At 34.4% G+C, this 24,485-nt stretch overlaps 6 protein-coding genes across 6 annotated transcripts; 2 read left to right on the top strand and 4 right to left on the bottom strand.

Moving 5' to 3' along the window:
- The first annotated feature begins 64 nt into the window (after positions 1–64).
- On the top strand, positions 65–2,708 carry LOC18012314 (ACT domain-containing protein ACR5). Its single transcript, XM_006395617.2, has 8 exons — positions 65–158; positions 328–425; positions 711–783; positions 876–921; positions 1,020–1,202; positions 1,298–1,918; positions 2,007–2,111; positions 2,205–2,708. The coding sequence occupies exons 2-8, from the start codon at positions 422–424 to the stop codon at positions 2,535–2,537; spliced, it is 1,365 nt and encodes a 454-aa protein (XP_006395679.1). The 5' UTR covers positions 65–158; positions 328–421; the 3' UTR covers positions 2,538–2,708.
- Positions 2,709–8,578: 5,870 nt separating this feature from the next.
- Positions 8,579–10,138, bottom strand: LOC18012315 (universal stress protein PHOS32). Its single transcript, XM_006395618.2, has 3 exons — positions 9,814–10,138; positions 9,074–9,162; positions 8,579–8,982 (listed from the first exon to the last, which is right to left on the bottom strand). The coding sequence occupies exons 1-3, from the start codon at positions 10,136–10,138 to the stop codon at positions 8,695–8,697; spliced, it is 702 nt and encodes a 233-aa protein (XP_006395680.2). The 3' UTR covers positions 8,579–8,694.
- A 352-nt stretch (positions 10,139–10,490) lies between these two features.
- On the bottom strand, positions 10,491–13,180 carry LOC18012433 (agamous-like MADS-box protein AGL3). Its single transcript, XM_006395619.2, has 8 exons — positions 12,654–13,180; positions 11,788–11,869; positions 11,640–11,701; positions 11,456–11,555; positions 11,314–11,355; positions 11,204–11,245; positions 10,911–11,119; positions 10,491–10,815 (listed from the first exon to the last, which is right to left on the bottom strand). Exons 1-8 carry the CDS (start codon positions 12,836–12,838, stop codon positions 10,725–10,727), a joined length of 813 nt encoding a protein of 270 aa, XP_006395681.1. The 5' UTR covers positions 12,839–13,180; the 3' UTR covers positions 10,491–10,724.
- Positions 13,181–18,281: 5,101 nt separating this feature from the next.
- LOC18012490 (ubiquinone biosynthesis protein COQ4 homolog, mitochondrial) lies at positions 18,282–19,515 on the top strand. Its single transcript, XM_006395620.2, has 2 exons — positions 18,282–18,576; positions 18,901–19,515. The coding sequence occupies exons 1-2, from the start codon at positions 18,289–18,291 to the stop codon at positions 19,393–19,395; spliced, it is 783 nt and encodes a 260-aa protein (XP_006395682.2). The 5' UTR covers positions 18,282–18,288; the 3' UTR covers positions 19,396–19,515.
- Positions 19,516–19,552: 37 nt separating this feature from the next.
- On the bottom strand, positions 19,553–21,043 carry LOC18012491 (protein SPIRAL1). Its single transcript, XM_006395621.2, has 3 exons — positions 20,913–21,043; positions 19,923–20,240; positions 19,553–19,831 (listed from the first exon to the last, which is right to left on the bottom strand). The coding sequence occupies exons 2-3, from the start codon at positions 20,208–20,210 to the stop codon at positions 19,754–19,756; spliced, it is 366 nt and encodes a 121-aa protein (XP_006395683.1). The 5' UTR covers positions 20,211–20,240; positions 20,913–21,043; the 3' UTR covers positions 19,553–19,753.
- Positions 21,044–21,450: 407 nt separating this feature from the next.
- Positions 21,451–24,436, bottom strand: LOC18012514 (cell division control protein 48 homolog B). Its single transcript, XM_006395622.2, has 12 exons — positions 24,217–24,436; positions 24,078–24,122; positions 23,867–23,922; positions 23,622–23,771; positions 23,424–23,528; positions 23,238–23,337; positions 22,885–23,151; positions 22,622–22,791; positions 22,385–22,513; positions 22,215–22,305; positions 22,001–22,078; positions 21,451–21,921 (listed from the first exon to the last, which is right to left on the bottom strand). The coding sequence occupies exons 1-12, from the start codon at positions 24,373–24,375 to the stop codon at positions 21,460–21,462; spliced, it is 1,812 nt and encodes a 603-aa protein (XP_006395684.1). The 5' UTR covers positions 24,376–24,436; the 3' UTR covers positions 21,451–21,459.
- Between the last annotated feature and the right edge of the window lie 49 nt (positions 24,437–24,485).

Raw genomic sequence — 24,485 nt, forward strand, 5'->3', positions numbered from 1 at the left:
CGGCTGCTAAGATGCGCCAAGTGTATTTATGAGTAGACTCCTCCTCAAATCCTCATCACAATCACAAGATTTTAACAAATTTATATTTTTTTGGACTCTTTCTTTGCAGGTTTTGAGGAGAATCGTGTCGGCTGAATTTGTGTCAGACTCAGCATAGTGTGAGTAAAAATTATTTTTCCCCATTGGATCTCACTCGTTTTTTTCCCCAATTCTTATTTATTTATAATTGTTTTTTTTTTCTGTCTTCTGTATATATAAATTAACAACTTTCTTGTGATGTTTCTCTCTGGCAATTGAATTTTGCTACTCTTCTTCTTCTTCTTCCAGATTGTACATCAAGGGAGAAATCAATTTTCCCTTTTTGATTTATTCTTCTTACCGGCGCGAAGATCTTTACACTAATCACGAAACAATTGAAAAAATGGGTTCGTTACTATTCTCTGTTTTAGTTCTTCTCTAATTCGATTTCAGTTTGATGATTGATTGATCCAAATATGTCTGATGATTAGTTTCCGAAACTGGGTTTTGGTCAATTTTAGGTCTTTTTTAGTCTTGCTTTGTTTGTAATCGTTTTAGGTTTAGTCTCTGCTTCTTTTTCAGGGTTTTCGTTTAGATTTCTTCCCAATTATATGTCTCCTTCAATTATTTGATTGAATCTGTTGGGTTTTGGATTTATGTTTATATTAGTTTAATTTTTTTTCTTTTTCCAGATGTTTGCTTGAGCTATTCGTATCAAATGGATGATGAGATTGCAAAGTTCATCAAAAGAGTAAATCCGCCAAGGTATTGACTAGCTTCGAATTGCTGTTCTGTTCTTCCATTGTTTCGATCTATCTTCAAATCAAACTGAGTTTAATTTGATTATAATCATTTAGGGTTTCGATTGATAACGACGTCTGCAAGAATGTAACTGTCATTAAGGTACCTTTTAAATTTGCTCTGAGATTGAATTTTCACGGGATTAGGTTTGATTTAGTTGAAAAAGAGAAGTAAGTGAACATTTTGATTTGTTTTGTTAGGTGGATAGTGCCAATAAACATGGGATTCTTCTGGAAGTTGTTCAAGTATTAACTGATCTAAATCTCACCATTAAGAAAGCTTACATCTCCTCTGATGGTGGCTGGTTCATGGATGTTTTCAATGTTACTGATCAAGATGGGAACAAAGTCACCGATGAGATCGTTCTTGAATATATCCGCAAAGTAAGTAAAAAGTTATGAAAGCTCTTGTTTCATATTCAATTTCGATTAGTTTTGATGTTATGATTCTTAACTCTTTGTGGTGTGATTGTTTGCAGTCACTTGGCCCTGACGAGTCTTCTTGCTTCAGTCCATCAATGAGATCATCCATTGGTGTTAAACAATCCGTCGACTTCACTGTGATTGAGCTTACAGGAACTGATAGGCCCGGTTTGTTGTCTGAGCTATGCGCTGTTCTAATGGACCTTCAATGCAATGTGGTAAACGCTGAAATCTGGACGCATAGAGCAAAAGCAGCAGCGGTTTTACAAGTAACCGATGAAGAGACCTGCTCTGCAGTCACTGATCCAGAGAGGTTATCCAAAATCAGGAAACTTCTTGGTTATGTGCTTACAGGAGGAAACAGAAGATCCCGTGAACCCAAAACAACGGTTTCTTCTCCTCTCAACGAGACTTACACAGATCGTAAGCTTCATCAGTTGATGTTTGCGGATAGAGATTACGACGAGTGGGAGAATAACGTTGATGATGAGGATAAAAGTGGGAGAGTAGTTCCAGATGTGGATGTCTCTAATTTGCATGATTTGGATTACTCGATTGTGATGATCAAATGTAAAGATAGACCAAAGCTTCTCTTTGATACAGTCTTCACTTTGACGGATATGAAATATGTGGTTTCACATGCCAGTATCGATGCTGAAGGCCCTGAAGCTTATCAGGTATTATTACACACATTAGGCTCTTCTGCAAAATTTTCTTCATCTTATGCTCATGACTTGATGATCCTAAATACTCTGGCTTTTTCAGGAATACTACATAAGACATGCGGATGGATCTCCTGTCAAATCCGAGGCAGAAAGACAGCGAGTGATCAAATGTCTGAAAGCAGCTATTCAAAGAAGAGTCTCTGAGGTAAATATTGTTGTGATTTGCTTGAAGAAGAATCATAAGAATGTTGTGTGTTGTTTGTGCCTTAACATTTTGGTTCTTGTTTTTATGTTTTAGGGATTGAAGCTTGAGCTTTGCACTTCAGATAGAGTCGGGTTACTCTCGGATGTGACTCGGATTTTCCGCGAGAACAGTCTTACGGTTACAAGAGCTGAAGTGAAAACAAAAGGAGGCAAAGCTCTCAACACATTCTATGTGAGGGATGCTTCTGGTTACCAAGTTGATGCTAAGACCATAGAATCAATTAGACAAGTCATTGGTCAGACAATACTTCAAGTGAAAGGCGGAAACACAGACCCAAAACCGAGTTCTCAAGAATCCCCGACGGGATTTCTCTTTGGGGTTTTCAAGTCGAGATCTTTCGTCAACTTCGGGTTGATCAGATCTTAAATTCTTGAAGTGTTCCCCTATCTGTAAATGGCAGTAGTACATTGTGTGGATAGGTAGAAGAAGCTGCTTTAGGATACTTATAGGGTTTTATAATAGATTCTTGTGTAGAATTTGGGTTTTAACATTTGTTAATGTGTATATAAAATTGGATTTTTCTTCATTTGGTTGTGGCCAAATCATTTTCGATCATTTTCCATAATCGCTGGTTTTGGTAAATCTCATAAGATTTGCTTTTGACTGGCACTGCTAAAACATCATTTTCTGAAAGCGATAGATTTTTTAGTACTGCTCTTAATTAGTAAACAAATGTAGTGATATTAAACAGAAAGAAAAAACATTATATTATGGTATGGATGCAAATTTAAAAGGCTGGTTTTAACAAAAAGTCAAAACGAAAATAGGGTCATGATCCTTGTTGATTGGTTTGCCAGACCTTTGACCATGACAGTTGCCACGTGTCTCTCGTTGCATCCACAACTTTTTCTTCTTATGAAATTGAATTGAGAAAAACTTGCACCCACGAGCTTACGTATTTTAATAGTTTTTTTTTTTTTATGTTGTGAAATGTATTTGCTGCCTTCACGATCCTTAAAATCCATTTTGGACGGCCATATTCATTTCGTTTTTCCTCTGAAATAATGCCATAATGTTCCACTGCCCCCCAACAAATCCTAAAAGACATGTTTACAAAAAAGAAAGATCCTAGAAGACATAAAATCTTTAATGGACTCTACAGGCTGAGCTAGACATACAGAGGAAAGACAAAAAAGAAAGAAAGAATAACAAACCCAAATAAAGCCTGAAAGAACGATACCAAAAAAAAAGAGGAACTAAACAGAGTAAAATCCAAAAGAGACAAAGGATCAATTACATGAGGATGCCAATAGGCAATAGGCCAATAGTGATACATGTATGTCAATTATCAGGATAATCTAGATTTGATAAATAGAATACTAGGGTATGGGTCTATTCTCTACATATACAGAAATGTTTCATTACATTATATCAGTTAGAATTAGTAAATGGCTAAATGTTACGATATGGTAGATCATGTTTTTACTAATCACATTATTGATATATTACTTCAGTTAATATTTAAGAAAACTATATAATGATAAAATTAAGAAAAATAATATGGCTAAAAGTCATTTTGCAGGTTTTTTTTATAAAAAAAATTCATTTAATATTTGCCGGAATATCACCACACTTACATTTGTTATCATTTGTGTCAGTTGGAGGACAAACAAATTATCAGATGAAGTTATTAGTAGAGTTTGTTTTATGTATGGTTCATACTTTTTGTATTTGCAAATTTAAAATAAAGATTTTTACGTGTGAATAAGAAGAAGAATCGTACGTTAAAGACTTAAAGCATTTAGTGTTGGCCAGATAGAATATACATAGCTTTATTAGACCATATTATCGCAGGATTTAGGATGGTTTCTTAGTCCAAAAAAACAATAAAATATTGATTAAAGCCCAAATTTATTAGAAAACGATTCTTATTTGGGACCATCAAGGATCGAATATTGTTCAGATCTTTTGTCACAACCAGATCTAAACACTTGTAAATTAAAGCTGGTCCGATAGACCAAGAAATAATCTGATCATTAAGCTACGCAACATGATTCGTCTACCATAAATTATATATACAAAGATGCAGTTAACCATCTAGGTGGATACAATTTTGAATAGTAGAAAATTGAATTATATATATAATATATATACATGGTGATAAAAACAAAAAAAATAGTAAAATTAGCTAAAAATATGCAAACACATGTTTTTAGGTCCCATTAGTGAAATCTTGATAGATTCTTGAAATTGCACAGAGACTCTCTCTCACATCACATGGAACAAAACTAAAGGAAACACTCCCGTAATCACATGCAAATATAATAAATTCATTTACTTTGGAGATAATAGCTTAGGTCAAATACGTATAGATACGTTTCAATCCCCATTACAAAAAAAAAATGAAAATTATATGTTCATATTCTTTCCTAGAAATCCCAATCGACTCCCAATGGTGCCATTAAATTCCAATACACAACGTAATTAAGATCTCGTCCTAGTGAATTGAATTGAGATTTTAATTATTCATCTAATGCATCGTTTGGCATCACATCTACAACTATAAAAGTCAGACGGATCTCATCATCTCCAAAGAGAAACTAGAAAGTATATCTCAAAATTGTGATTATCTATCATCAAAATGAGCGACAACAACAGTAACGTTAACAAGGGAGAAGATAAATCAAATCTTGGGACTGCCATGGCCGTCCTAGGTGGTATCGTTGCTATTGCCGGATTATTCTCCGGTGTGTGCTCGGGACCAGACAAGAAGACGATGAAGGCTCCCGGAAGAGATGCTCGAATTTTCAGGGATGCTTTCGAAAGCGATCCGAAAGGGTATTTCCGGAATCTGCGTAACAAATAATTTTTAAGTATCTGGGACTAATTCTTCCTAGCTTCTATTATATGCTTCGATAATAAGAAATAAGGGAATAAAAATAGCTAGGTTGCGCATGATATGTCATGTGTACCATGTTATGATCGTTATCTTGATATAAATATTTCTGTTTTACTCATTGTTTTTATATATTCATCGATTGTATCTTACTAAGATATACTATTGAATGTCGAATGACCAGCGAAATAAAACACGAACTTGGCCTTTCTTTGCATCAATATGAGCGATCAATAAAACCAGAAGTTTACTTGTGAAGATTAATTTGAAAATTCGATCAACGGAATATAATATAAAAAATAAACTAGATGTTACATTTTGATTACTTATCCACCTGAAGTCATCTTACACGGAAAACAAATAAAAATGTTACTAGATGTATTCACTTAATTAACAATGTTGATTTACATGGTAGTTATCGATAATGGTGGATTTGGTAACAATATATTTGGAATTTGGCAAAAATATGTACACCCAAACGATCGAAAGCATTCGAAACAGAAGGCATAAGGCAAGTTTACGAGTTCCTCAAGAACTATCAATAATATTGAGTACACTAGCTTGTACTTGAGTTAACATGGATATTTAGAAGAGAGAGTGACTAAAACTAAAACTAGAAAGAGATGTGACGAAGATAAATGAATCGCGTAATCAAGTCCTCACTCCTCACAAACTCCTCTGTTTTGATAGAGTCTAAGTGTCTAACATCCTCGCTTTCTAGCTATCTCCCGAGTTTCTCCGTATTACAAATATGCTGGTCTCTTCTTCAACAATATACTCTAATTATTTGGCTATCTCCGTAAACAATTTGACAACCTCTCAATAGTAAACCGAAGCTAAACCAACCTCATGAACTTCACAGAACATCATAAGTTACTCAATATCATTAAAAACTTATTAATCATTTACAAGTCATTTTAATGTTAAATGAGAAAAAAAAAACCCAAATTAATTTAGGATGTGGCCAATGTTTGTTCCAAAAAAAACTGATATGACATTTGACCATTAGAAAAACAACCATTCAATTTTCCACGACGTCTCGTCTTCTCTGAAAAGAGTACTCAAGAGTCTCTCTGAAGTTTACTTAGGACACAAACTCAATCTTGACCTCACCTTGTTTTTTGCTCCCCATAAATTTTAGTATTCCACACAACACAATACAACAATTGTATAAATATATATGTGTGTGTGTGTGTATCAGTATCACATAACTCTGTTTAACCACATAAAAAGAAGAAGAATAAAGAAGATAAGAAATCAGATGGGTCTCATAAGTATGATCGTCCTGTGTATTCTCGCACTAATTGGCATCACTTCTGTCACCGGTGGTTTTACAATAATAGCCGCCGTTACAACGACAGCCGTTACCGTTGGAGCCGTCACCAAAGCATTTGTTTTCCGATTTCATCTCGGCCGTGGAGAAGGAAATGATGGAATGATGGCAATTGGTAAATAATCTCGACATGCATGCGTGAACTTATGTTGAAGTATTCTACTATTGTATTACTTCGACTCTATATTCTATGATCAAATCAGAATAATAAAAATAATACCAAATTCTTATACCGTGACTTTGTGCTCTGCTTGTAATTCTTTGCTTACAATTTAATTTTACTATGTTATATTTTGAGATACCTTACAGCTAAAAGAAAGCGAGATACCTTACAGCTAAAAGCCAGATATATATTAACAATGCCATAAACACATGTATTAAAAGAAAAGATTAATGTCGAAAAGTTTTTAAAAAAAAATAAGACTATAGGATCAAATATCAATGAGGCCTGGTTTTATTTCCGACGTTTCGTGGTCGTCAAGTAACATCGATTGCGAGTTACAGAAGAGAAAATTTGATAACACAAAAGGGACCTAGTCATTTTGAGTTTGGCATATAAAAAGTATGTTTATCAATTCATTTCAAACTCATTAAATTTCAATTATAATTTATAAATTCGCTTTATGAATTCAATCTAGAAACTAAAATTAAATATCTAACTATTAGTATTAATTTATATACCGCTGGAGTATTAATAAAGTATATTTTTAATTTCAATTTACCGTCGAAGGATTTCTTACATTTATTTATATATCAATATATTAACTTAAATAAGTTCATACATTAATCAAACATAATTATTTAACCCAAAAAAATCTTTTAAAAATTATTATAAAAATTTCAAGCATTCTTAAAACCAGTCTGAACGTCACTCGTAAACAGTGTGTATATATCTTAATTAGGTATTGCAGACATTAGACGTTGAATCATCAACCCTTTAACTTCTTTTTTTGATTATTGTAAAATAGTAGCATATCAAATTCCCACGTCTCTTTAAAAGATTAACTAGTTACTACGTCTCTTTAAGAGTCTCTTGCTAGAAATAGAATCCCACCAGAATCATCAAATTACGATTCAAACATTCTTCTTCTCCTTTCAAAGACGATTCAAACATTTAAAGCGATATCTCCTCCTTATCTTGTAAAATGTAGTGAACTCAAATTTCGAACCCTAATAAAAGAAAATTAATCTCGCATTCAACTACTCCATAAATCACATGAACGAACTATTTTTTCATAGGAAAAGAAAAGAAGAAGAAGATAAATTTCTCCAAGAAAGATAAACAAGATGGGCTTTCTAGGTTTTGTTTGTACGGCAGTAAGCGTCTGTACTGCAGTAGTGACCACCGTAATTACTGCAGCAACTGTCGTCGATGCTGCACTAGAAGATCAGAAAATGAAAGATCATCTCCAAACCGAAGAAGATTTTGGTAAGGGCGACTGATGAGTAATGCTTGCTTTAGTTATATTCTAATAAATCTTTGTTCCTTTCATAATTTTATTCAATTATAATAATTGAAATTTGAATAATGATAATTTGTTTTTGGATAGATGTCTCATCGTTGTGTTAATTGTTAAATTAGTCATCTCTCTCTCTCTTACTCTCTCTCGTTGGTCCATTTCGAAGTTTGTGAACTCTTTTTGTTGGAGTGACATTGTTGAACTATACTGACGCCCAATGACACATATGCATATTCTTCATATAAAGTGTATTTTGTTTATTGAGTGTAAATATATAGTAGTTTCGGTTGAACAAAAACTCCGATACCGCGATATATCATTCAAGCTTAACTCATGGATTTGGCGTAAATTAAAAAAAAAAAAAAAATACAATTTCTATAACAAATCTTCCTTGACAATCGCAATTAAACGTTTTTCCACAGAAGCTAGGTTGTCTTATTTGATGTTTTAGGAAATTTTTTTTGTTCAGAATTATTTGATGTTTTCACTTTTCAATGTAAAATTTAATGAATTTTTATTATTTTAACTTTTGATATTCTGTAGATTATTTTCTTATTGGCTGAATGATATTTAAATAAATTATAAATAATTTTTTTTAGTGTAGAAAAAATAAAAACTAAATGCATCATTAATCTGTGTGTAAAATTCTTAAACATTAACTAATTCTGAACAGAAGGAGTATCAAAATTAGCTGATCTTCACAAGAGCAAACACAAATAAAATCAAAGTCTTTACAGTTTTTTCTTCTTTTTAAAAGCAGTCGTACATGATAGAGACCAATCATATCCATAAACATATATCAGAAAGAGGAAAAAAAACGAAGTAATTTTCCATTAACAAAAGAAAAAAGAAAAGAAAAATAAATATTTTGATTTAAGAGGTGTGATCATAATACTAGGCCAAAAGCCAAAAATCTTTGTGACGTTTCGTGGTGATCAAGTAACCTCCATTGTTGCTTTTCTTCCTTACGGCAATAGCCATGCAATCTGAGTTATGAATACAATACTCAACCACTCCTCCTCCCATTCCTCCCTTCGCACGCCATTTCCATATCACTCGCCACTTCGATGTTCTTTTCCTCTGCCCTAAAACCAAAACTCCTGCTCCTTGCTTCTTTGATTCCTCCACTATCGTCTTCCCTTTCTCCTCCGCCGTTTCAACCACCACTATTTCCGTCTTTACCTGTAAATTAAACCACAGATATCAAAAAAGAGAAGAGTTTATTGAATCTAATGATCAGTTTCTGTTATTTATAATGTAAAGATAAGCTTACATTAGGTTTCTTGAGCTGACAAAAGTTCTTCAACGGATGGACTTGTTCATGAGCCCTTGAATTTCTTTCCCTTTGTGTCTCATCTATAGCTATATCATAACAAACACTTTAGTTAATGGAGACTCAAGGTTGAGATGTCAATTGTGCCACTCCGATCTAGGCCAATGGTTTTCCGGGCTATGGCCTATGGCTATAATAAGTATAAGGCTAAGTCGAGTCCGAAATTCCGAAGCCAGAAGCAAACAAAATTAAACCGAAGAAAGAACTAAAAACTAAATTTCTGACCAAATAAAATAATTCTAGTTCAAGAAAGACCTAAAATATATAACTTAGCTTTGTCTTCTTTTCTAGTTAACTCCTTTAACTCAAGGTTCTATCTATAAAAAAAATTTCCTGATTCCAACACGGACCAAAGTAACTTATGGTTGGAAGTTCTAATCACAAAAAAATAAACCATTTTCCCCGTTTTAATACAATTTTTTGTTTGAAAAATTTCAGATGAATTAAAAATATATCAGTATGAAAAGTTAAATTATTTTTATTATGGAAAATTAGATATTTATTAAGTTACATCAAAATATCAAACATGTCCGCTGACAAACATTCATTGAGCCCAAGATAAGCGCATAACAACATCTGAGGCCCGCTAAGCCTAAAACCCAAAAGAATCGGTCCCTGTTTTTTTCCAGGCAAGATAGAATATGGTTTCGATTTATATAATTAAAAGGGTAAAAACATACCTTGTCCTATGGGTGTCTTTGTGACGTGGAGGAGAGTGATATTGTCTTCATCTTGAACACAATGTGTTAATGCCCACTGAAGTGCGTTCTTTGATTGTGAAGTTGTGTCCACAACAACCATCACTTTCCTCCCACTCTCAGCTTGAGAAGCTCCTCCTCCTTCACCGTTCTTATTGCTTTCCTCTGTTTTCAGATTCTTACTATGCTTCGAATCGTTCTTTCTTGAACCAGAAGCACTTCCTTCATCTAATGATTTGCTAGACGATGATCCTCCTTTGAATGATGTCCTAATCTTATTCACCCAATACCCAGCTGGTTTGCCCATTTTGAAATACTTCTCTCTCTCTCTTTCTCTCTCTGTTTCTTGTTTTCTCCACTGTTCTTGAGGAGTTTTTTTCTTGTGTTTTAAATACTGTTCTGTTTGTTTGGTTTTGGTTGGAGCCATTTCTTGAACGTGCTTGCCATGAAAATAAACAACAACCTCTTTTGGACTTGTTCAAATCTAAACCAACCTGGAAAATTCTCATTATTTTATATGTTTTTAAATATTATTTATCAGTCGGTTTAATAATCCACATCACAATCCTGATACAAATGCAGAGCACTACTTGTTTGAGGATCCAATTCTTGGGCATGTTCTAATCCGAAGAATATTGTCATAATAAAACAAAAAGAAGCTCCCACAAATTTTTATATGTAAAGGAAGCTCAAAAATAATGTTATGTTCCAGGAACAACAAAAACAAAATAATAATCTGGGGGTATGAGACACTACAGGCCTACAGCCCTTGATTATATAACAGAGTTTGTAATCATGAACTATGCTTCTCTTACAAAAATCAAATCACAAAAGCATTGATCTTTGATCTATAAAACACACATATGTATGCATATATATGTATTATTATTGTTTCAGACCATCCACCCAGGGAAGAATCCATTAATAACATTCTGTGATGTTGTTGCAGAATTGCTTGCATTTGTCACAGCTGAATTGTAATGACTGTTCGAAAAAGAAAAAGAATCACAAATTAAGGATTTGACCATAGAAGATAATCAATTTAGTGGGTCTTAATTACTTCTCTATATGATGATTACCTCATCTGCAATGCTACATTGCCTTGCAAAGGCTTGAAGAAACCCGCTTCTTGACTCGGAGGGTTTGCTTGATAAGAGCTCATGCCTTGTTGTTGCTGTTGCTGTTGCTGTTGCTGTTGCTGTTGCTGTTGCTGTTGTTGCTGGGAATGTTCTGCGCCAGAAGTATCTCCCCATAGTGATTCAGTAAGAGCTGCATCGCTTTCTTCCAACTGAGAGAGAAGTAGAGAGAACAATTTTATAAGATACTCAATAGGGAATCGATTTCTTGCGCTAGAAGATTTTGCTGGCATTACCTTTCTCCTAAGATCTCTGTTGGTTTCCAATAACATTTCCTCCTGTAAATTGATGAACATGAGATTGTGTTGTATCAAGATTAATGGACGCGTTGTGACTCTTTATGTACCTTTGTTTTGAGGTCAGATAGCTGATCAAGCATAGACCGAGCCTGGCAATGAAAAACAAAGCCAAGATTTTTTGCTGTTCTAAATGCTCTTAGGACCAAAGAATCGAAGAAAAACTTGTTGGTTTCTTGAGATTTTATATACCTTGGTGGATCTTATTTGTCTTAGTGACGCATCTACTTGGCGTTCTAGCTGCTCGAGCTCATTCACTCCCATTCCGGTTATCTCTTCGCCTAGCAAATGCCTAGAGAGAAGCAAACTCCTCAAGAGTAAGGTAAATGGAGTAAGCATTTACTTTTCAATATGTGTTATGAATCAGGCTATGTACCGTTGTGAATGTTGAAGGATCTCAACTCTTGATTTGAGCTTCAAGTAGTCTTGGTACTTCTCCTGCAATTAAGAGATAATTAATTAAAAACAGTTTTATAACTTTGAGGTCTCAGTCTTTGACAATTCATAGAGAGAGAAAGATGTACCTGCAAGTCTTTAGCTGATTGATTTGGATCCATTGTTGCATAACTATGTTTTCTATACTTTTCAACCGTCTTCGCCATACCACTAATTCATACAAACAGATGATCATTGGATTTTTAACATATATTGATCAATCCAAATTTTTAATTTCATTTCAGAGATATATCAAAGGGTAAACAAAAACCCTTTAAAAGAATGTAAAAATCTCCATGTTAAAAACAAATAACACCAACATCGGTATCAATCTCATGATGGGTTTGCAAGGAAAATGTTTATTCAATTACTCCAAAAAAAGAAAAAAATAAAAAATTTGAAATTGAGTATCATCATACTTGTATCTTTTACTTTAATAGGATTATAAGTACTTGAAAGATACTAACTTAAAGAAGTAGTCAAAGTATTTGTGTTTCTTTACAGCTTTGATTATATCCATAGGTTAATCCTTTGTCTCTTTGGAAATTAGGATCAACCCTTTGGAAAACAACATCAACAAGACTCAATCTCATGTGTAAAAGCTTTCACTATAAATATTTAATATACATAGCTTCTATACACAAATCTCATGTACTTTTCTATTGAAAGTGTCTAGCTTTAATCATCATCTAGACCATCTAAGAACCTCATGACATGATCATCTTTTTGTAAAATTAATCTCACTCTAGGAGCCAGATTCGTGCATAATAAAAACCCAGAACTCGCAAATGATAAAAATCATAATCATCTAATTCTAACAAAATCAAGAAAGACCCAAACTTTCATTCATACCCTCCAGAATCCTTAAGAACCAAAACCCTAAAAGTCTGAAAATGAGAGGATAAAAATAGAAACTTTAGTGGAGATGAGAATCAAAGATTAAAGATTGTGTTACCTAGGGCTGCTGCAGAACTCGTAGAGCTTGCCACGGTTAGAGAAAATAAGAAGAGCAATCTCAGCATCACAAAGCACAGAAAGCTCATAAGCCTTCTTAAGCAAACCATTCCTTCTCTTTGCAAAAGTAACTTGCCTGTTGATCTTGTTCTCTATCCTCTTCAGCTCCACTTTCCCTCTTCCCATCCTCTCTTCTCTCTTCTCTCTCTCACCAAGAAACCAAAACCCAACAGAAAAGTATCCTGCTTTCTACCCCTAAAGGCACAAGTACTGATGAATTAAAGAAGCTTTATATACACACATATATAAAGTGTATATATAAGTGAAATGTGTAGAGTGTAGATCTTGTCCTAATAAAAGGATCCTGGTTCTAAATCTAGGGCATGAATTGGTTTCCTCTCCTGTCCGGTGACTTCGTGGTGGTGGACGAGGTGGTGTTAGTGGTGGTTGTGGTTGTCGTGGTGGTGGGCCACGGTGTTCAGGTTCTTCTTTTGTTGGAATGTTATAAAAGAATAGCTTTGTGTTTATTTTTGCAAGTGCTAAGCCATTCTTGGCCAAATAAAAGCTTCCAAACTTATATCCACACTCATAAACTTTCCTTTTTAAAAAAAGAAAATAGAAAAAAAAATCAGAAATTAATTCTAAAAGCATATTTCTTGTTTATGTCATATATATATGTATATTGGATTTAGGCTATACGTACCACATTATTTTATTCTTACTTTATCAGAGAATATATATATATATATATTATTTTCTACATCATTTTTTTTTGCGGAAAATAAAAATTGATTCCTAGTACTTTTCCAAGGAGAGTTAAGATATCTATCTCTCTCTCTCGTCCAACCAAAATGCTCCAACTTTTCTCTTTCACCCTCCTCCACTGGATCCTTAGATAAATAAATTTCTGCCATATATGTATATATAGATTGCTTTCTTTCATCAGATCTATTCCCTAGTTTACTATTATGCTCAAAAAAAGAAATAAGAAAAAGATTCTATATATAACCTACAAAATATGCCTTAAATAGAGTATATTCACAAGTCCAAGTCTTGTCTATTAGTATTTCATTATATGGTTATATATCGTTCATGAAATGAAAGAAAGAAATAAAATTTAAGGGGGTTTTTTCCAGGTATTGACACGTTTGGATTATGAAAAGAACACTATAATGTAAACATATTGTGCGTGTTTGTGAATAAAAGTGAGAAAATGATAAGCTTCTAAAGATATGTTTTTTGTTTTGCCCTATCTTGCCGACAGGTTCTTTCATATGAGAGCTACTTCACGATCGTTTAAATGCATAAAACGGATCTACTACTTACAAACAAATTATGTAAAATTGAAATGGTTAGTCTGATATAGTACGTACTATCATCAAAAAAAAAAACTGATATAGTACTATTTAGTATATAGTATCAAAATTTTCTTTATTTTATTATTTTTATCTTCTCTTATCATTTGGAAGGGGTTAACGTCTCATGTGGTTTGTATAAATATCTTCTACAATATATATATATGGTTTGTTTTTGTTTTTCAGGTTTCTAAACATTTAGTCAAGATCTTGTTCAATATTATAAATCACTCCAACCACGTGATAAGGTTTTAGTTACCAAAAAAAAAATGTTGTTAGCAAACTTATATATAACAGATTTATAAGAATATACGTAATCTAAAGATTAGAGAATTTCGTGTGTAGTTTCCCTTCTCAAAAGAGGTCAATTTATTTGATTATGTCCAATCAAAACTGTTAACCGAATTTCATTAAATAATGTATAGAATATTAGATTTTGTATGCTCAGTAAATCATTTTTTTTTTGGCTAAACATATGCTCAATACACATGTATATAAATGACTCAAAGTAGATGCTTGAAACAAAAACTAACATTTGTTCTGATTTATCTTGGCAAGAAAAAGGAAAACAAAAGAGAATTTCTTATGAACAGTTTAGCTCTCAAATCCTAAGACTTTTTCAACTTTTTTCGTAGGATGCTTCTTGTCAGGTTTATACAAATAAGTTTTTCACTTAAAAAAAGTGTTGTAATTATTGGCCATGGTTAATTGTTTTTTTCTCAAGTCTTCTCATATCATCTTATACTATATATCTAACATTCATGGTGATGATGGTTGTTAATTTACCCATGTGATATGTCTCACATTTCTTTATTTTATTACTTTGCTTGCTGACTCATATTTCACTTGGTACCTTGGTTATTTATTCAACCTATACATCAATAGAAATTAGTTTTTGTCCTTTTGTGCTACCTAAATTGCTAATTTTTTAATCTTTATTAATCTTCTTGATGAAAACTTAATGTATATGCATGTCTTATCCATATTATCATGTAAACCTTAGATCCTTATCTTTTACGTACTCGCTATTCTTCACCATTCTTTTATGGTTCCAAGTGGTCACCTAACAATATATAACATATACAAAATGCTTTAGTTAACATCTAAAAAGAATAAATACCAGAGAATACTGGAATGTGATATTTCATCTTTTTATATGGATATAATCTTGCAGATAATTCAGGAACATAGAAATGTAATAGAGAAATGATCTCCAAAATAATAGTTATTATACTAATAATCATTAAAGCTTCACAAATTTAATATGCTGTCACAAAATAACTATTATATATGTATATCTTTCGAGTAGTACCAATTCTATCTTCTTTTGAGAAGATAAACAGATTGTCCCCTGGATCTACCATTATCAGTTTTCTTAGTTATAACATAAACCGTCGGTCCATATAATGTTTTTATTTTATTTTAAAATCAAATATTATAAACACCACGTAATTTTTTAGTCTATAATTAATTTTGATGCTTGCAGGCTTCTTCTATATCTTTAGACTAACAAATTGGAACTAGATTAGACCCCATGATGGGTTAAAACCCTAGCTAGTTACTCCATGGACCATAGGCATTTGAAGTTCTTTAAGATAGACTCTGATTTGGTCTGCAGCTAATGTCAGTTGGAATCTCGTTCAAATATAGTTTATGTTTAAATACTTCTTATTTTCATCAACATATGAAACTTCGCTAAGAAAATATATATTAACGTCTCCGTATACCTGCAGGGCTTGTATGGGAAACAATTTCTTCATTTATTTGTTGTAAACAAAATTTGGTTAATTATAAGAGTGATTTACACTAAAAAGCACTTTTACAACTTCTTCTTATAAAAAAAGCACTTTCAGTTATTAGGAGATTTTTTCTGTACTTTAAACACTGTTCACACCAAAATAATTCGAAATGTGTTCACGAGAACGGTGGATGCAACTTGTAGATACCGAATTAAACTCAATATTTTAAAAACAGTAATTATTTTTCCTCATCTGTTTTGTGCTGTATTTTTCTGTATTTGGAAAGATATAAAACAATTTTTTTATTAGATTGAATTCTAATTTTATTTTGTCATTGTTTTAAAACCCATTATGCTATACTTTCTTTATCAAACAAGAAAATTTTTAAATAACCTTTATAAAAAAAATTAAAACAACAGAAATCTACTTAAATATCCATTCACAAAATACGATGTGGATAATGCATGATGGACATATAATATGGACACGATTGCGTGGATATGTTTTCATTCATATATTCGACGTGGATATACATATTATATTATCCATAACCTATCCACATGATCATGTCCAAATTATGGACAATCTAAAATGTATATCTACATCGAAGAAATGAATGAAAATCTATCCACGTAATAGTGTCTATGTTATATGTTCATCATGCATCATCCACATCATATTTTGTGAATGGATATCTAAGTAGATTTCTGTTTTTTTTGAATTTTTTATAAAAGTTATTTGAAAAGTTTCTTGTTTGATAAATAAAGTATAGCATAATGGATTTTAAAACAATGACAAAATAAAATTAGAATTAATTCTAACAAAAAACTTATGTTATGTTTTCTTTAAAAAAATACCGAAGATATGATTCTTATTCTTGTTCTCCTTAGTAGATGGGGACTTCTGTTAGATAAACACCAATTCAGTGGGTTTATGTTTTTTTAGTCCAGATTAAAGTTCTCTTATCTTGTAAGTATTGAAGTATTAGGTTCAGTGAATAAATTCAGCCAGTATGATGTGTAAAAAGTAAGAACTTGCATTATCACTCATGAATCTCCTAAATCATTTTGCTACTCTATTAAATAAACAATCTAAATCATAATAGTCAATACATACATAGTAGTACTATATTAGAAATTTGAAAACTAGAATTAAGAAAAGGAATACAATTTCTAGAAAAAAGGAACTTTAACCCAGTCCATAATACGAGGTAACACACGAATAGAGTTGCCCAAAAAGTCCTAAGCATTCAATATTGTTTTTTTTTTCTGACAAAAATCTTTATACTTAACATTTAAATTTGTACTTTCGAAAATACTCTTTAGTCTTTCGTTCACTTTTAACAGTAAAATCGTAAGATGAGGGAAGCATAATATATGCAGGCTGAGGTGAGGGACAGAGCTGCTCGTAGGCTACGTGTCGACCACTCATTAGCTCAAAATATCTATTTTCTTTTATTGAACAAAACAGTCATCCGTACATCATGATCACGTGCCTGGACTGACACGTGTCTATATATTACTGCATTTTGGCTAGTCTGGGTTGGCAGGTGTCAATCTGTCAATCATCCTCGCATGGAGTTAGTGACACAGTATTACGGAAGCAATTAATTTATGAGTTTAATTTGTATAATTACATTGAGAGAAATGAAATAAATAAATATGATGAACTTAGCTAAGTTGAAAAAAAGATTGTTAGTGAGGAATAAAAGGTTCAATCTATTCCATTTTTATTTAGTCGAAGATCTTTCATATTAGTTAGTGAGGAATAAAAGGTTCAATCTATTCTATTGCTTTCCTAAAAGAATTGATATGATTTAAAGATTTTGTTTTACTATAGCGTTTTCCTGGATTTAATTCGTATTTTCATTGAACCTTACCTAACATATCAAAATTATTTTCATATTATTTACATTTTCATGTATGCATGCAGTATGGTCGTAGAATGACGAACATATATAGCAGCAAAGATGACGGAAGAGTAGATAGGAAAACACACTTTCAAACAAAAAAAAAATTACGTATGGATAGGAAAACATGAAACATAAGTTACATAACACGCCACTTTGGGTCGATGAAAGTTGCATGCTATTATTGTTTCATTGGGAAAAAGGGTTTAAACGCAGACTTTTGTTAAACTGAGACGTAGATAATTTGTTATTTTGGAAAGAATTAGGCCTAGGAGGCTAGGAAGAATAGTTAATGTTTATTGTATATGAAGGATGAATCCTCACATTTTGCCATGTCTGTCTTGGAATTCTCTTGTGTTTTTTTGCCAAAAGCTACATTCAAGTTTACTCTTTTCCACTAAGGATAAATAAAATTTTATTTTTGATATGTGAATTACTAAATAGTAGCATCACTGCAACAGCAGTGTCTAAAACCGTATTTTTTTCTTGTCGTCAACTCATTGCAGCTTAAAAAAATTCCACACAGTAGAAAATTTATTTTAATTGAATTTTAATAAAGTTAAAATTTATGGGCCGTATTAACAAAAAACGAAGTTATAAACTTGAGTTGAGACAATTAAAAGCCCAAAGTAAATGGTCAAAACCAAAAAATTCCACGCGCCACACGGGACCATAAGCGCGTGTCATCTAAATTCCTCGTCGTCGTCCGAAACCGAAGGGGATTCTCTACGAACGATGACGATCGAAAGAGCTCGAGTCCCGTTAAGCCGGTGGCAACAAGCGGCGGTGGCGATGGGATCTGCTGTCGGTGCATTGGTTAATCCTCGTAGGGCAGATCTGATCGCGGCTTTAGGTGAAACCACTGGGAAACCAGCTTTTGAAATGGTTCTCGAGAGGATGAAGAAGAGTCCTGAAGGAAGAGTGAGTTTTCAAGTTTCTCTCTTTCTCTGATCGTTCGACTAAATTCATTGCCTTTTGTTTTAAGAGCGATTTTTTTCATAAGTTGTTTCGTATTATCGATTCTCAGAGGAAGTAATTATGCGAGATTCGATGTGATTCAGTTGCAAATTGAGCTATGAGTGATGTTTCAATGACTTAGCCCTGAAAAAGAGAGTTGCGTATGATTTGATTGAGAGAATTTGATCTTTTCTTTGTTGGGTTTGGTTCCAGTTTTGCTTGATGATTGATTTTATCAGGTGTTTGATTCTTGTCACTTATCTCTGAGGTGTGTTTTTTTCTCTGCAGGCTATATTGCTGGATCGTCCTCGTGTTGTATCAGAGCAAGTAGGCCATGCTTGGGATCTACCAGAGAACACATTTGGAGCTGCATATGCAAGATTCATGGGATCTAGAAACTTCTCACCAGATGACCGCCCGCCCGTAAGATTCATGGAGACAGATGAATTGGCATATGTAGCAACTCGGGCACGCGAAGTTCACGACTTGTGGCACACTCTCTTTGGTCTACCTACAAATCTTATAGGCGAGTCTGCTCTTAAAGTCATAGAGTTTGAGCAAATGTATCTTCCGATGTGCATGCTTTCTGTGATTGGAGGCACCGTGAGGTTCAACGAGAAGCAAAGATCAATGTTCTTGAAGCATTACCTTCCTTGGGCTGTTCGAGCTGGAAGACAATGCACTGATCTCATGTGTATCTACTATGAGCGTCACTTTAGTGAAGACTTAGAGCAAGTCCGGAGAAAATGGGGAATCATCCCTGCTCCTCAACATCCTAAATGATGGTGTTTTTGGCACTTTGACAAAAGACATGTACTTTGTTTACGCCTGATTAAAACCAGAACTGGTTACAGTGTAATTTGGTTTTAGATCCATTTGTTTCAATGATAAAAGGGTCATAAAGAAGAGTTTGTCATTTAGTTAAACTTGCATTGATGGGTAACAGAGATTTTTTTTAAGTTTTTGATTTAGATGATTTGAACATTTTCAGCAGAATATTACAGATAACGATTGAGAGAAGTTGACAAGAAACCGACTTCTTATCATAAAAGGCTCACATCAAACAGTTTATAGTGAGAGAATGCAACAGAGACATGGATACGCATTTGCATTACACACAATTGTTTTCTGTTTTTTTATTTTACTTGCCACCAGTGAAGAGATAATCCAAAGATGATCCACCTCCAGGAGCTGCATGAACTTTGGTCGAAGGACGGTCCTGCAGAGAGTGAAAGCATTACAGTGTGAGAAAATATTTCACTGACGAGTAACTAACTGAGTAATGGACACACTATGAAAACAAAACATACAGTGAGGAAGTTTCCAGTGTTCTGTCCTTCAGCTCGGGCATAGTTGTTAACAGGAGTTTTGATACCAGCAGGAATCTGTTTGTTGATCTCTGCTGGCTCAACACTAGTTGTAGCAGTTGTGAGTGCGGTCGCTGTCACAGCTGAGACTGGTGGTGCAGCAGTCCCGTTGCTTGGCTCAGTAGGAGAGGCACGAGGAGCTGGAGCCGGCTTAGGAGCTGGAGCGTCACCACCACCAAAGAGATAATCAAGTGAGCTTTGACCTCCACCACAGCTGTTTCCTCGACCCATAGTATTCAAAAGTGAAAGACTTTTTGAAACCTAGCAACAACGCAAAACCCGGAACACAATAAGCAAAGATCATTTAGAAGTGTTCCATCATTCTGACATGATAATTTCAGAGTATAATCACAACTATCTGCTGAATTCAACTGTGATTTAATAGTGAATGCTGCTTCTAGCATCAATGCATCATAACTTCTTTGTATTTTACAGTCAGAGTTGTAGCAAGTCCGAATACTATTCTAATAGCGAAGATACTATCTTTGTTATAATTCCCTTCTAGAAGATATATCCAGAACCAGAAATGCTAATTGCAAAATCCACAAATCGAAACGAAAAACGACAAAAGAGACGAAAATTTCACAATTCTAGAAGAAAAAGACATGTTTGAATCAGAGGAATAAATTCTAGTTTATATCCATTTTTTTTTTCATACGAGAGCCACGAAGGAATAAAGGGGAAAAAAAACCGGAAGAAGAAGCACAAACAGATCTAAAACCAGCGAAATCAAATCACCATTGCTAAACTCGTGAATCTATGAATTCAATAGAGGAAAAATCTCCTAGAATTAAGGCTAAAAACACCATAATCTAGAGCATATTCGAGGGATCAAAACAGAGGAATCTACGATCTAAACTCGCCTTATACATCAGAGAAAATAAAGTTAAACAGAGAAATTGATCTGGAGAATTGAGAGGTTGAGAAACACACCTTCTGGGAAATTCGCGATCAGATCTAAGAGAAGAAACGGTAGGAGAAGAAGAAGCAAACGCAGACTCAGAACTGACTACTGAGTCATAAGCGAGCCAGTCTATATATTAAGCTCAAACCGGTTTTTGCTAGTGTCAGGGTTCCGGTTCGATTGATCGGTTATTCGGTTAACAATCAATTTCAAATGTTAAATTTTAACAATCAATTTCCAGAGACAATTCACAAGGATGGTTTTCCAAAACCGGTGGAGATTTAAGAACTTTCAGATAATATTTTGGTATTTGCAGTGGAACAAAGCTAAAAATGATTCAATCAGTAACACAAAACCAGTGTAATTATTGGTGCTTTTAAGAAATTTTGCGAAATTCGACGACGGTGACGATTTCAATAGTGAGGTTTGTGGGCCATTGTCATGTAATGGCCAGTCTTTGTCATTGTCCGAATCTTACTATTAGCCGTTTTATAATCATTTAAAATTTCGAACTTTGAAAACAAAAGATCTTCTTCAGAATTCAAAAGAGAGAGAAAAAAAGAGACTTTTAAAGATTCATGTAGCAGCAGCAACTACTAGCTCACGTTTAATCTGGCTAAAGTAATAATTTCCAGTAGCAAACAACACTAAGCTCAAAACACCAAATGTCCATGAGAACCCTGAACCGAAAACAGTGGAATTCTCCTTCTTTTTCTTGACCGGAACCGGTTTTGAATCCACTCCTTTCGTCTTCCTGAACGATGCATAAGTTTCGACTTCTTCGACTGTCAACGCGGGCTTAAGTGAGCTTTTCGCGGTCTGGAAATGGCGATTGAACACAGCGGTTGCTGCAATGTTTTCTCTAAGTGAGACAGTTCCGCTTTCTCTGCATAGACCTTCGAGCTCAGCACCAGTAAAGAGCTCGGTTTCTTCAGCGATTTTCTTGAGATCAACGTCGTTTCCTAGACTCATGTTGCGTGTATGCACTTGAAGTATCTCAAACCGAGCTTCTAGATCAGGTGGTGGCACGTAGAGTACCTAAAACAAGACATTTCAAGAAAAAGGTTTAACAATGCGATTTGATATATATTAAAGAATCCCCAATATGAAGACTTACGAGATCAAATCGACCAGGTCGCATTAGAGCAGCATCAATTGCATAGGGGCGGTTTGTAGCAGCCAAGACGAGAATTCCCTAAAACCAAAAACCCCATCAATATTATTGTAAAGTAATAACAGAGATAAGATGTGTTAAAAGATATGACCTTTTGTATGTTATTATATGTGTTATAAGATGTGTTAAAATCACCCTTTTTTATATGTTGTTATACCTTTGCTTCTTCAAGACCATCCATTTCGGTTAACAGTGTAGATAGAAGTCTTTCCCCAACTGTAGAACTATTGCTTGAGCTCTCATCGCCTCTAGAAACACCCATGAAAATAAACATGTTAAGAGCCTATAACGCGAATCAAGATTTAGAATCAGAGACAGAGGACAAACCTTTTACAGGCGACAACATCAGCTTCATCAAAGAATATTATACTAGGAGAAGCAAGTCGAGCTCTTTGAAACGTGTTCCGCAATAACGCTTCACCTTCTCCAACATACATAGAAAATAGCTCAGCACAGCTGAATTGCACCCCACACAAAAGAAACAAGAAGAATCAGTTCCTCTAAACAAGTTTCACAACCTATAAGGTTTTCCTCTAAACAACTTTCCGATCCGCAAAATTATACCTTAAGGAAAAGAAGGAAGCTTGAGCAGCATTCGCAGCAGCTTTAGCAAGAGTTGTCTTTGAGCAACCTGGAGGACCATGGAGGAGTATTCCACGCATCGGCGATATTCCCATTTTTACAAATGCAGCTGAATGTTTGATTGGCCATTCAACAGCTTGCTGGAGCTTTTTCTGTCCAAAGAGAAAAACACGAAAAACACATTAGTCGCGGTTAAAGAGGAAGACCACAATGTTAAAGCTGTAACTCTTTTTTAAAGTATTGACCTTTAGGTCTTTAAGACCACCAACATCGTCCCATGTCACTTTAGGAATTTCAACTGTGATGCCTCTTGTTATACTTGGACCAACCACAGATTTTGCAATCTTGAAGTCATGCGATGTTAGGATGAGAGAATCAGTGGATCTTTTGCTTGCAGATATGGCTGCTTCACGACATAAAGCTTCCAAATCTGCCCCAACATAACCGTTACAAGATGTTGCTATAGCTTGTAGATCAACAGTAGGGTCTAAACTGACTTTCTTTGTGTACAGCTGAAAAAATAGCAAACATGAAGCTAGCGAAAAAATGTTCCCATTTAAGCAGCAATAAACAATCCCATTTAAGACCTCAATATTACCTCAAGGATTTTTAAACGATCCTCCTCATTTGGCGTGCTCACTTCAATTAAAGCATCAAACCGTCCCGCCCTTCTTAACGCAGGGTCAATCGCATCCAGCCTTTTGACAAGATCGGAGAAAACTATTGATGAATCATTGCATTCAAAATACAAAAACTAAAGTAATGTTTTAAGGCAGACAAGAACCTATTTGTGGACGCTACTACAACAACTCTTGGTGCAGATGATGAAGGCTTGTTTGAGTCCATGAGTGTAAAGAGTTGAGAAGCAATACGGACATCCTGCTCTTGTCTGCATTTTAGAGAGAATCAAATTATTCTCAATCTCTCAGATCACGTTGAGAACCACAATTATAAACTAGGAGTAAGGATGCAAATGCAATACCTAGAATCACGCCGAGGACAAAGAACGTCGATTTCATCAATAAAAATCACAGACGGCTTGTCTGAAACAGCATGAGAAGAAGCCTCAGCAAAAGCATCCCTTAAGACCTTCTCGCTTTCTCCTGCATGTCCTCGATGTACAGAATGGGGACTAAACAAAGATTGCCACACAAACACAAAGCATAATTAGCTTTCGCCTATTGCTCGAAGACCATAAACTTATACAGAGGCTACAAAACACAGTACCTTAAAACAATCAAATGTGCATCACATTCCTGGACAACGGCACGCACCAAGCTTGTCTACAAGTAAACCAAATTTACAATAAAGATCATTTCAATGCCGCAGTCTAATCAGCTTAATTAAGCTCATCTTACACTAGAACACAAAAGTTCACAACTTTGATGAACACAACACACTTTTGCTTTAAAATTTTCAAGCTTGAAACAAAGTTTACCTTTCCGGTTCCAGGGGGGCCGTATAAGAGCAACCCTCTAGACCACTGCAACGATGAGTAAAAAGCAGAGCCAATTAATAATTGAGATAGAAAGAGAGAAGCCCAGATAAAGAAATCAAACATAGGTTTTGATGTTTACTTTGAGACCAAGAGTTCGAGCTTCGAGAGGATAGCGAAAAGGGAAGATGATGAGTTCACGAAGCGCTTGCAAAGCCCTCTCGTTGCCACCGATTTCTGCTTCCGCTCGCCATGTATCATCGCCGACGATGTTGTCGCAGCTACTCATTTCGGTTTCCATCAGAATAAGGGCAAAAAAAAGTACAAAACTTTGGGATTTATAAGTTGTGGGGTTTAGGCGCCGGAGCACGCAGATTTCGACGGAAGACGTTCACCGTTTGAGAAAAACGA

The sequence above is a fragment of the Eutrema salsugineum genome, unplaced genomic scaffold, assembly GCF_000478725.1.
Source record: "Eutrema salsugineum unplaced genomic scaffold, Eutsalg1_0 scaffold_6, whole genome shotgun sequence".
NCBI lineage: Eukaryota > Viridiplantae > Streptophyta > Magnoliopsida > Brassicales > Brassicaceae > Eutrema > Eutrema salsugineum.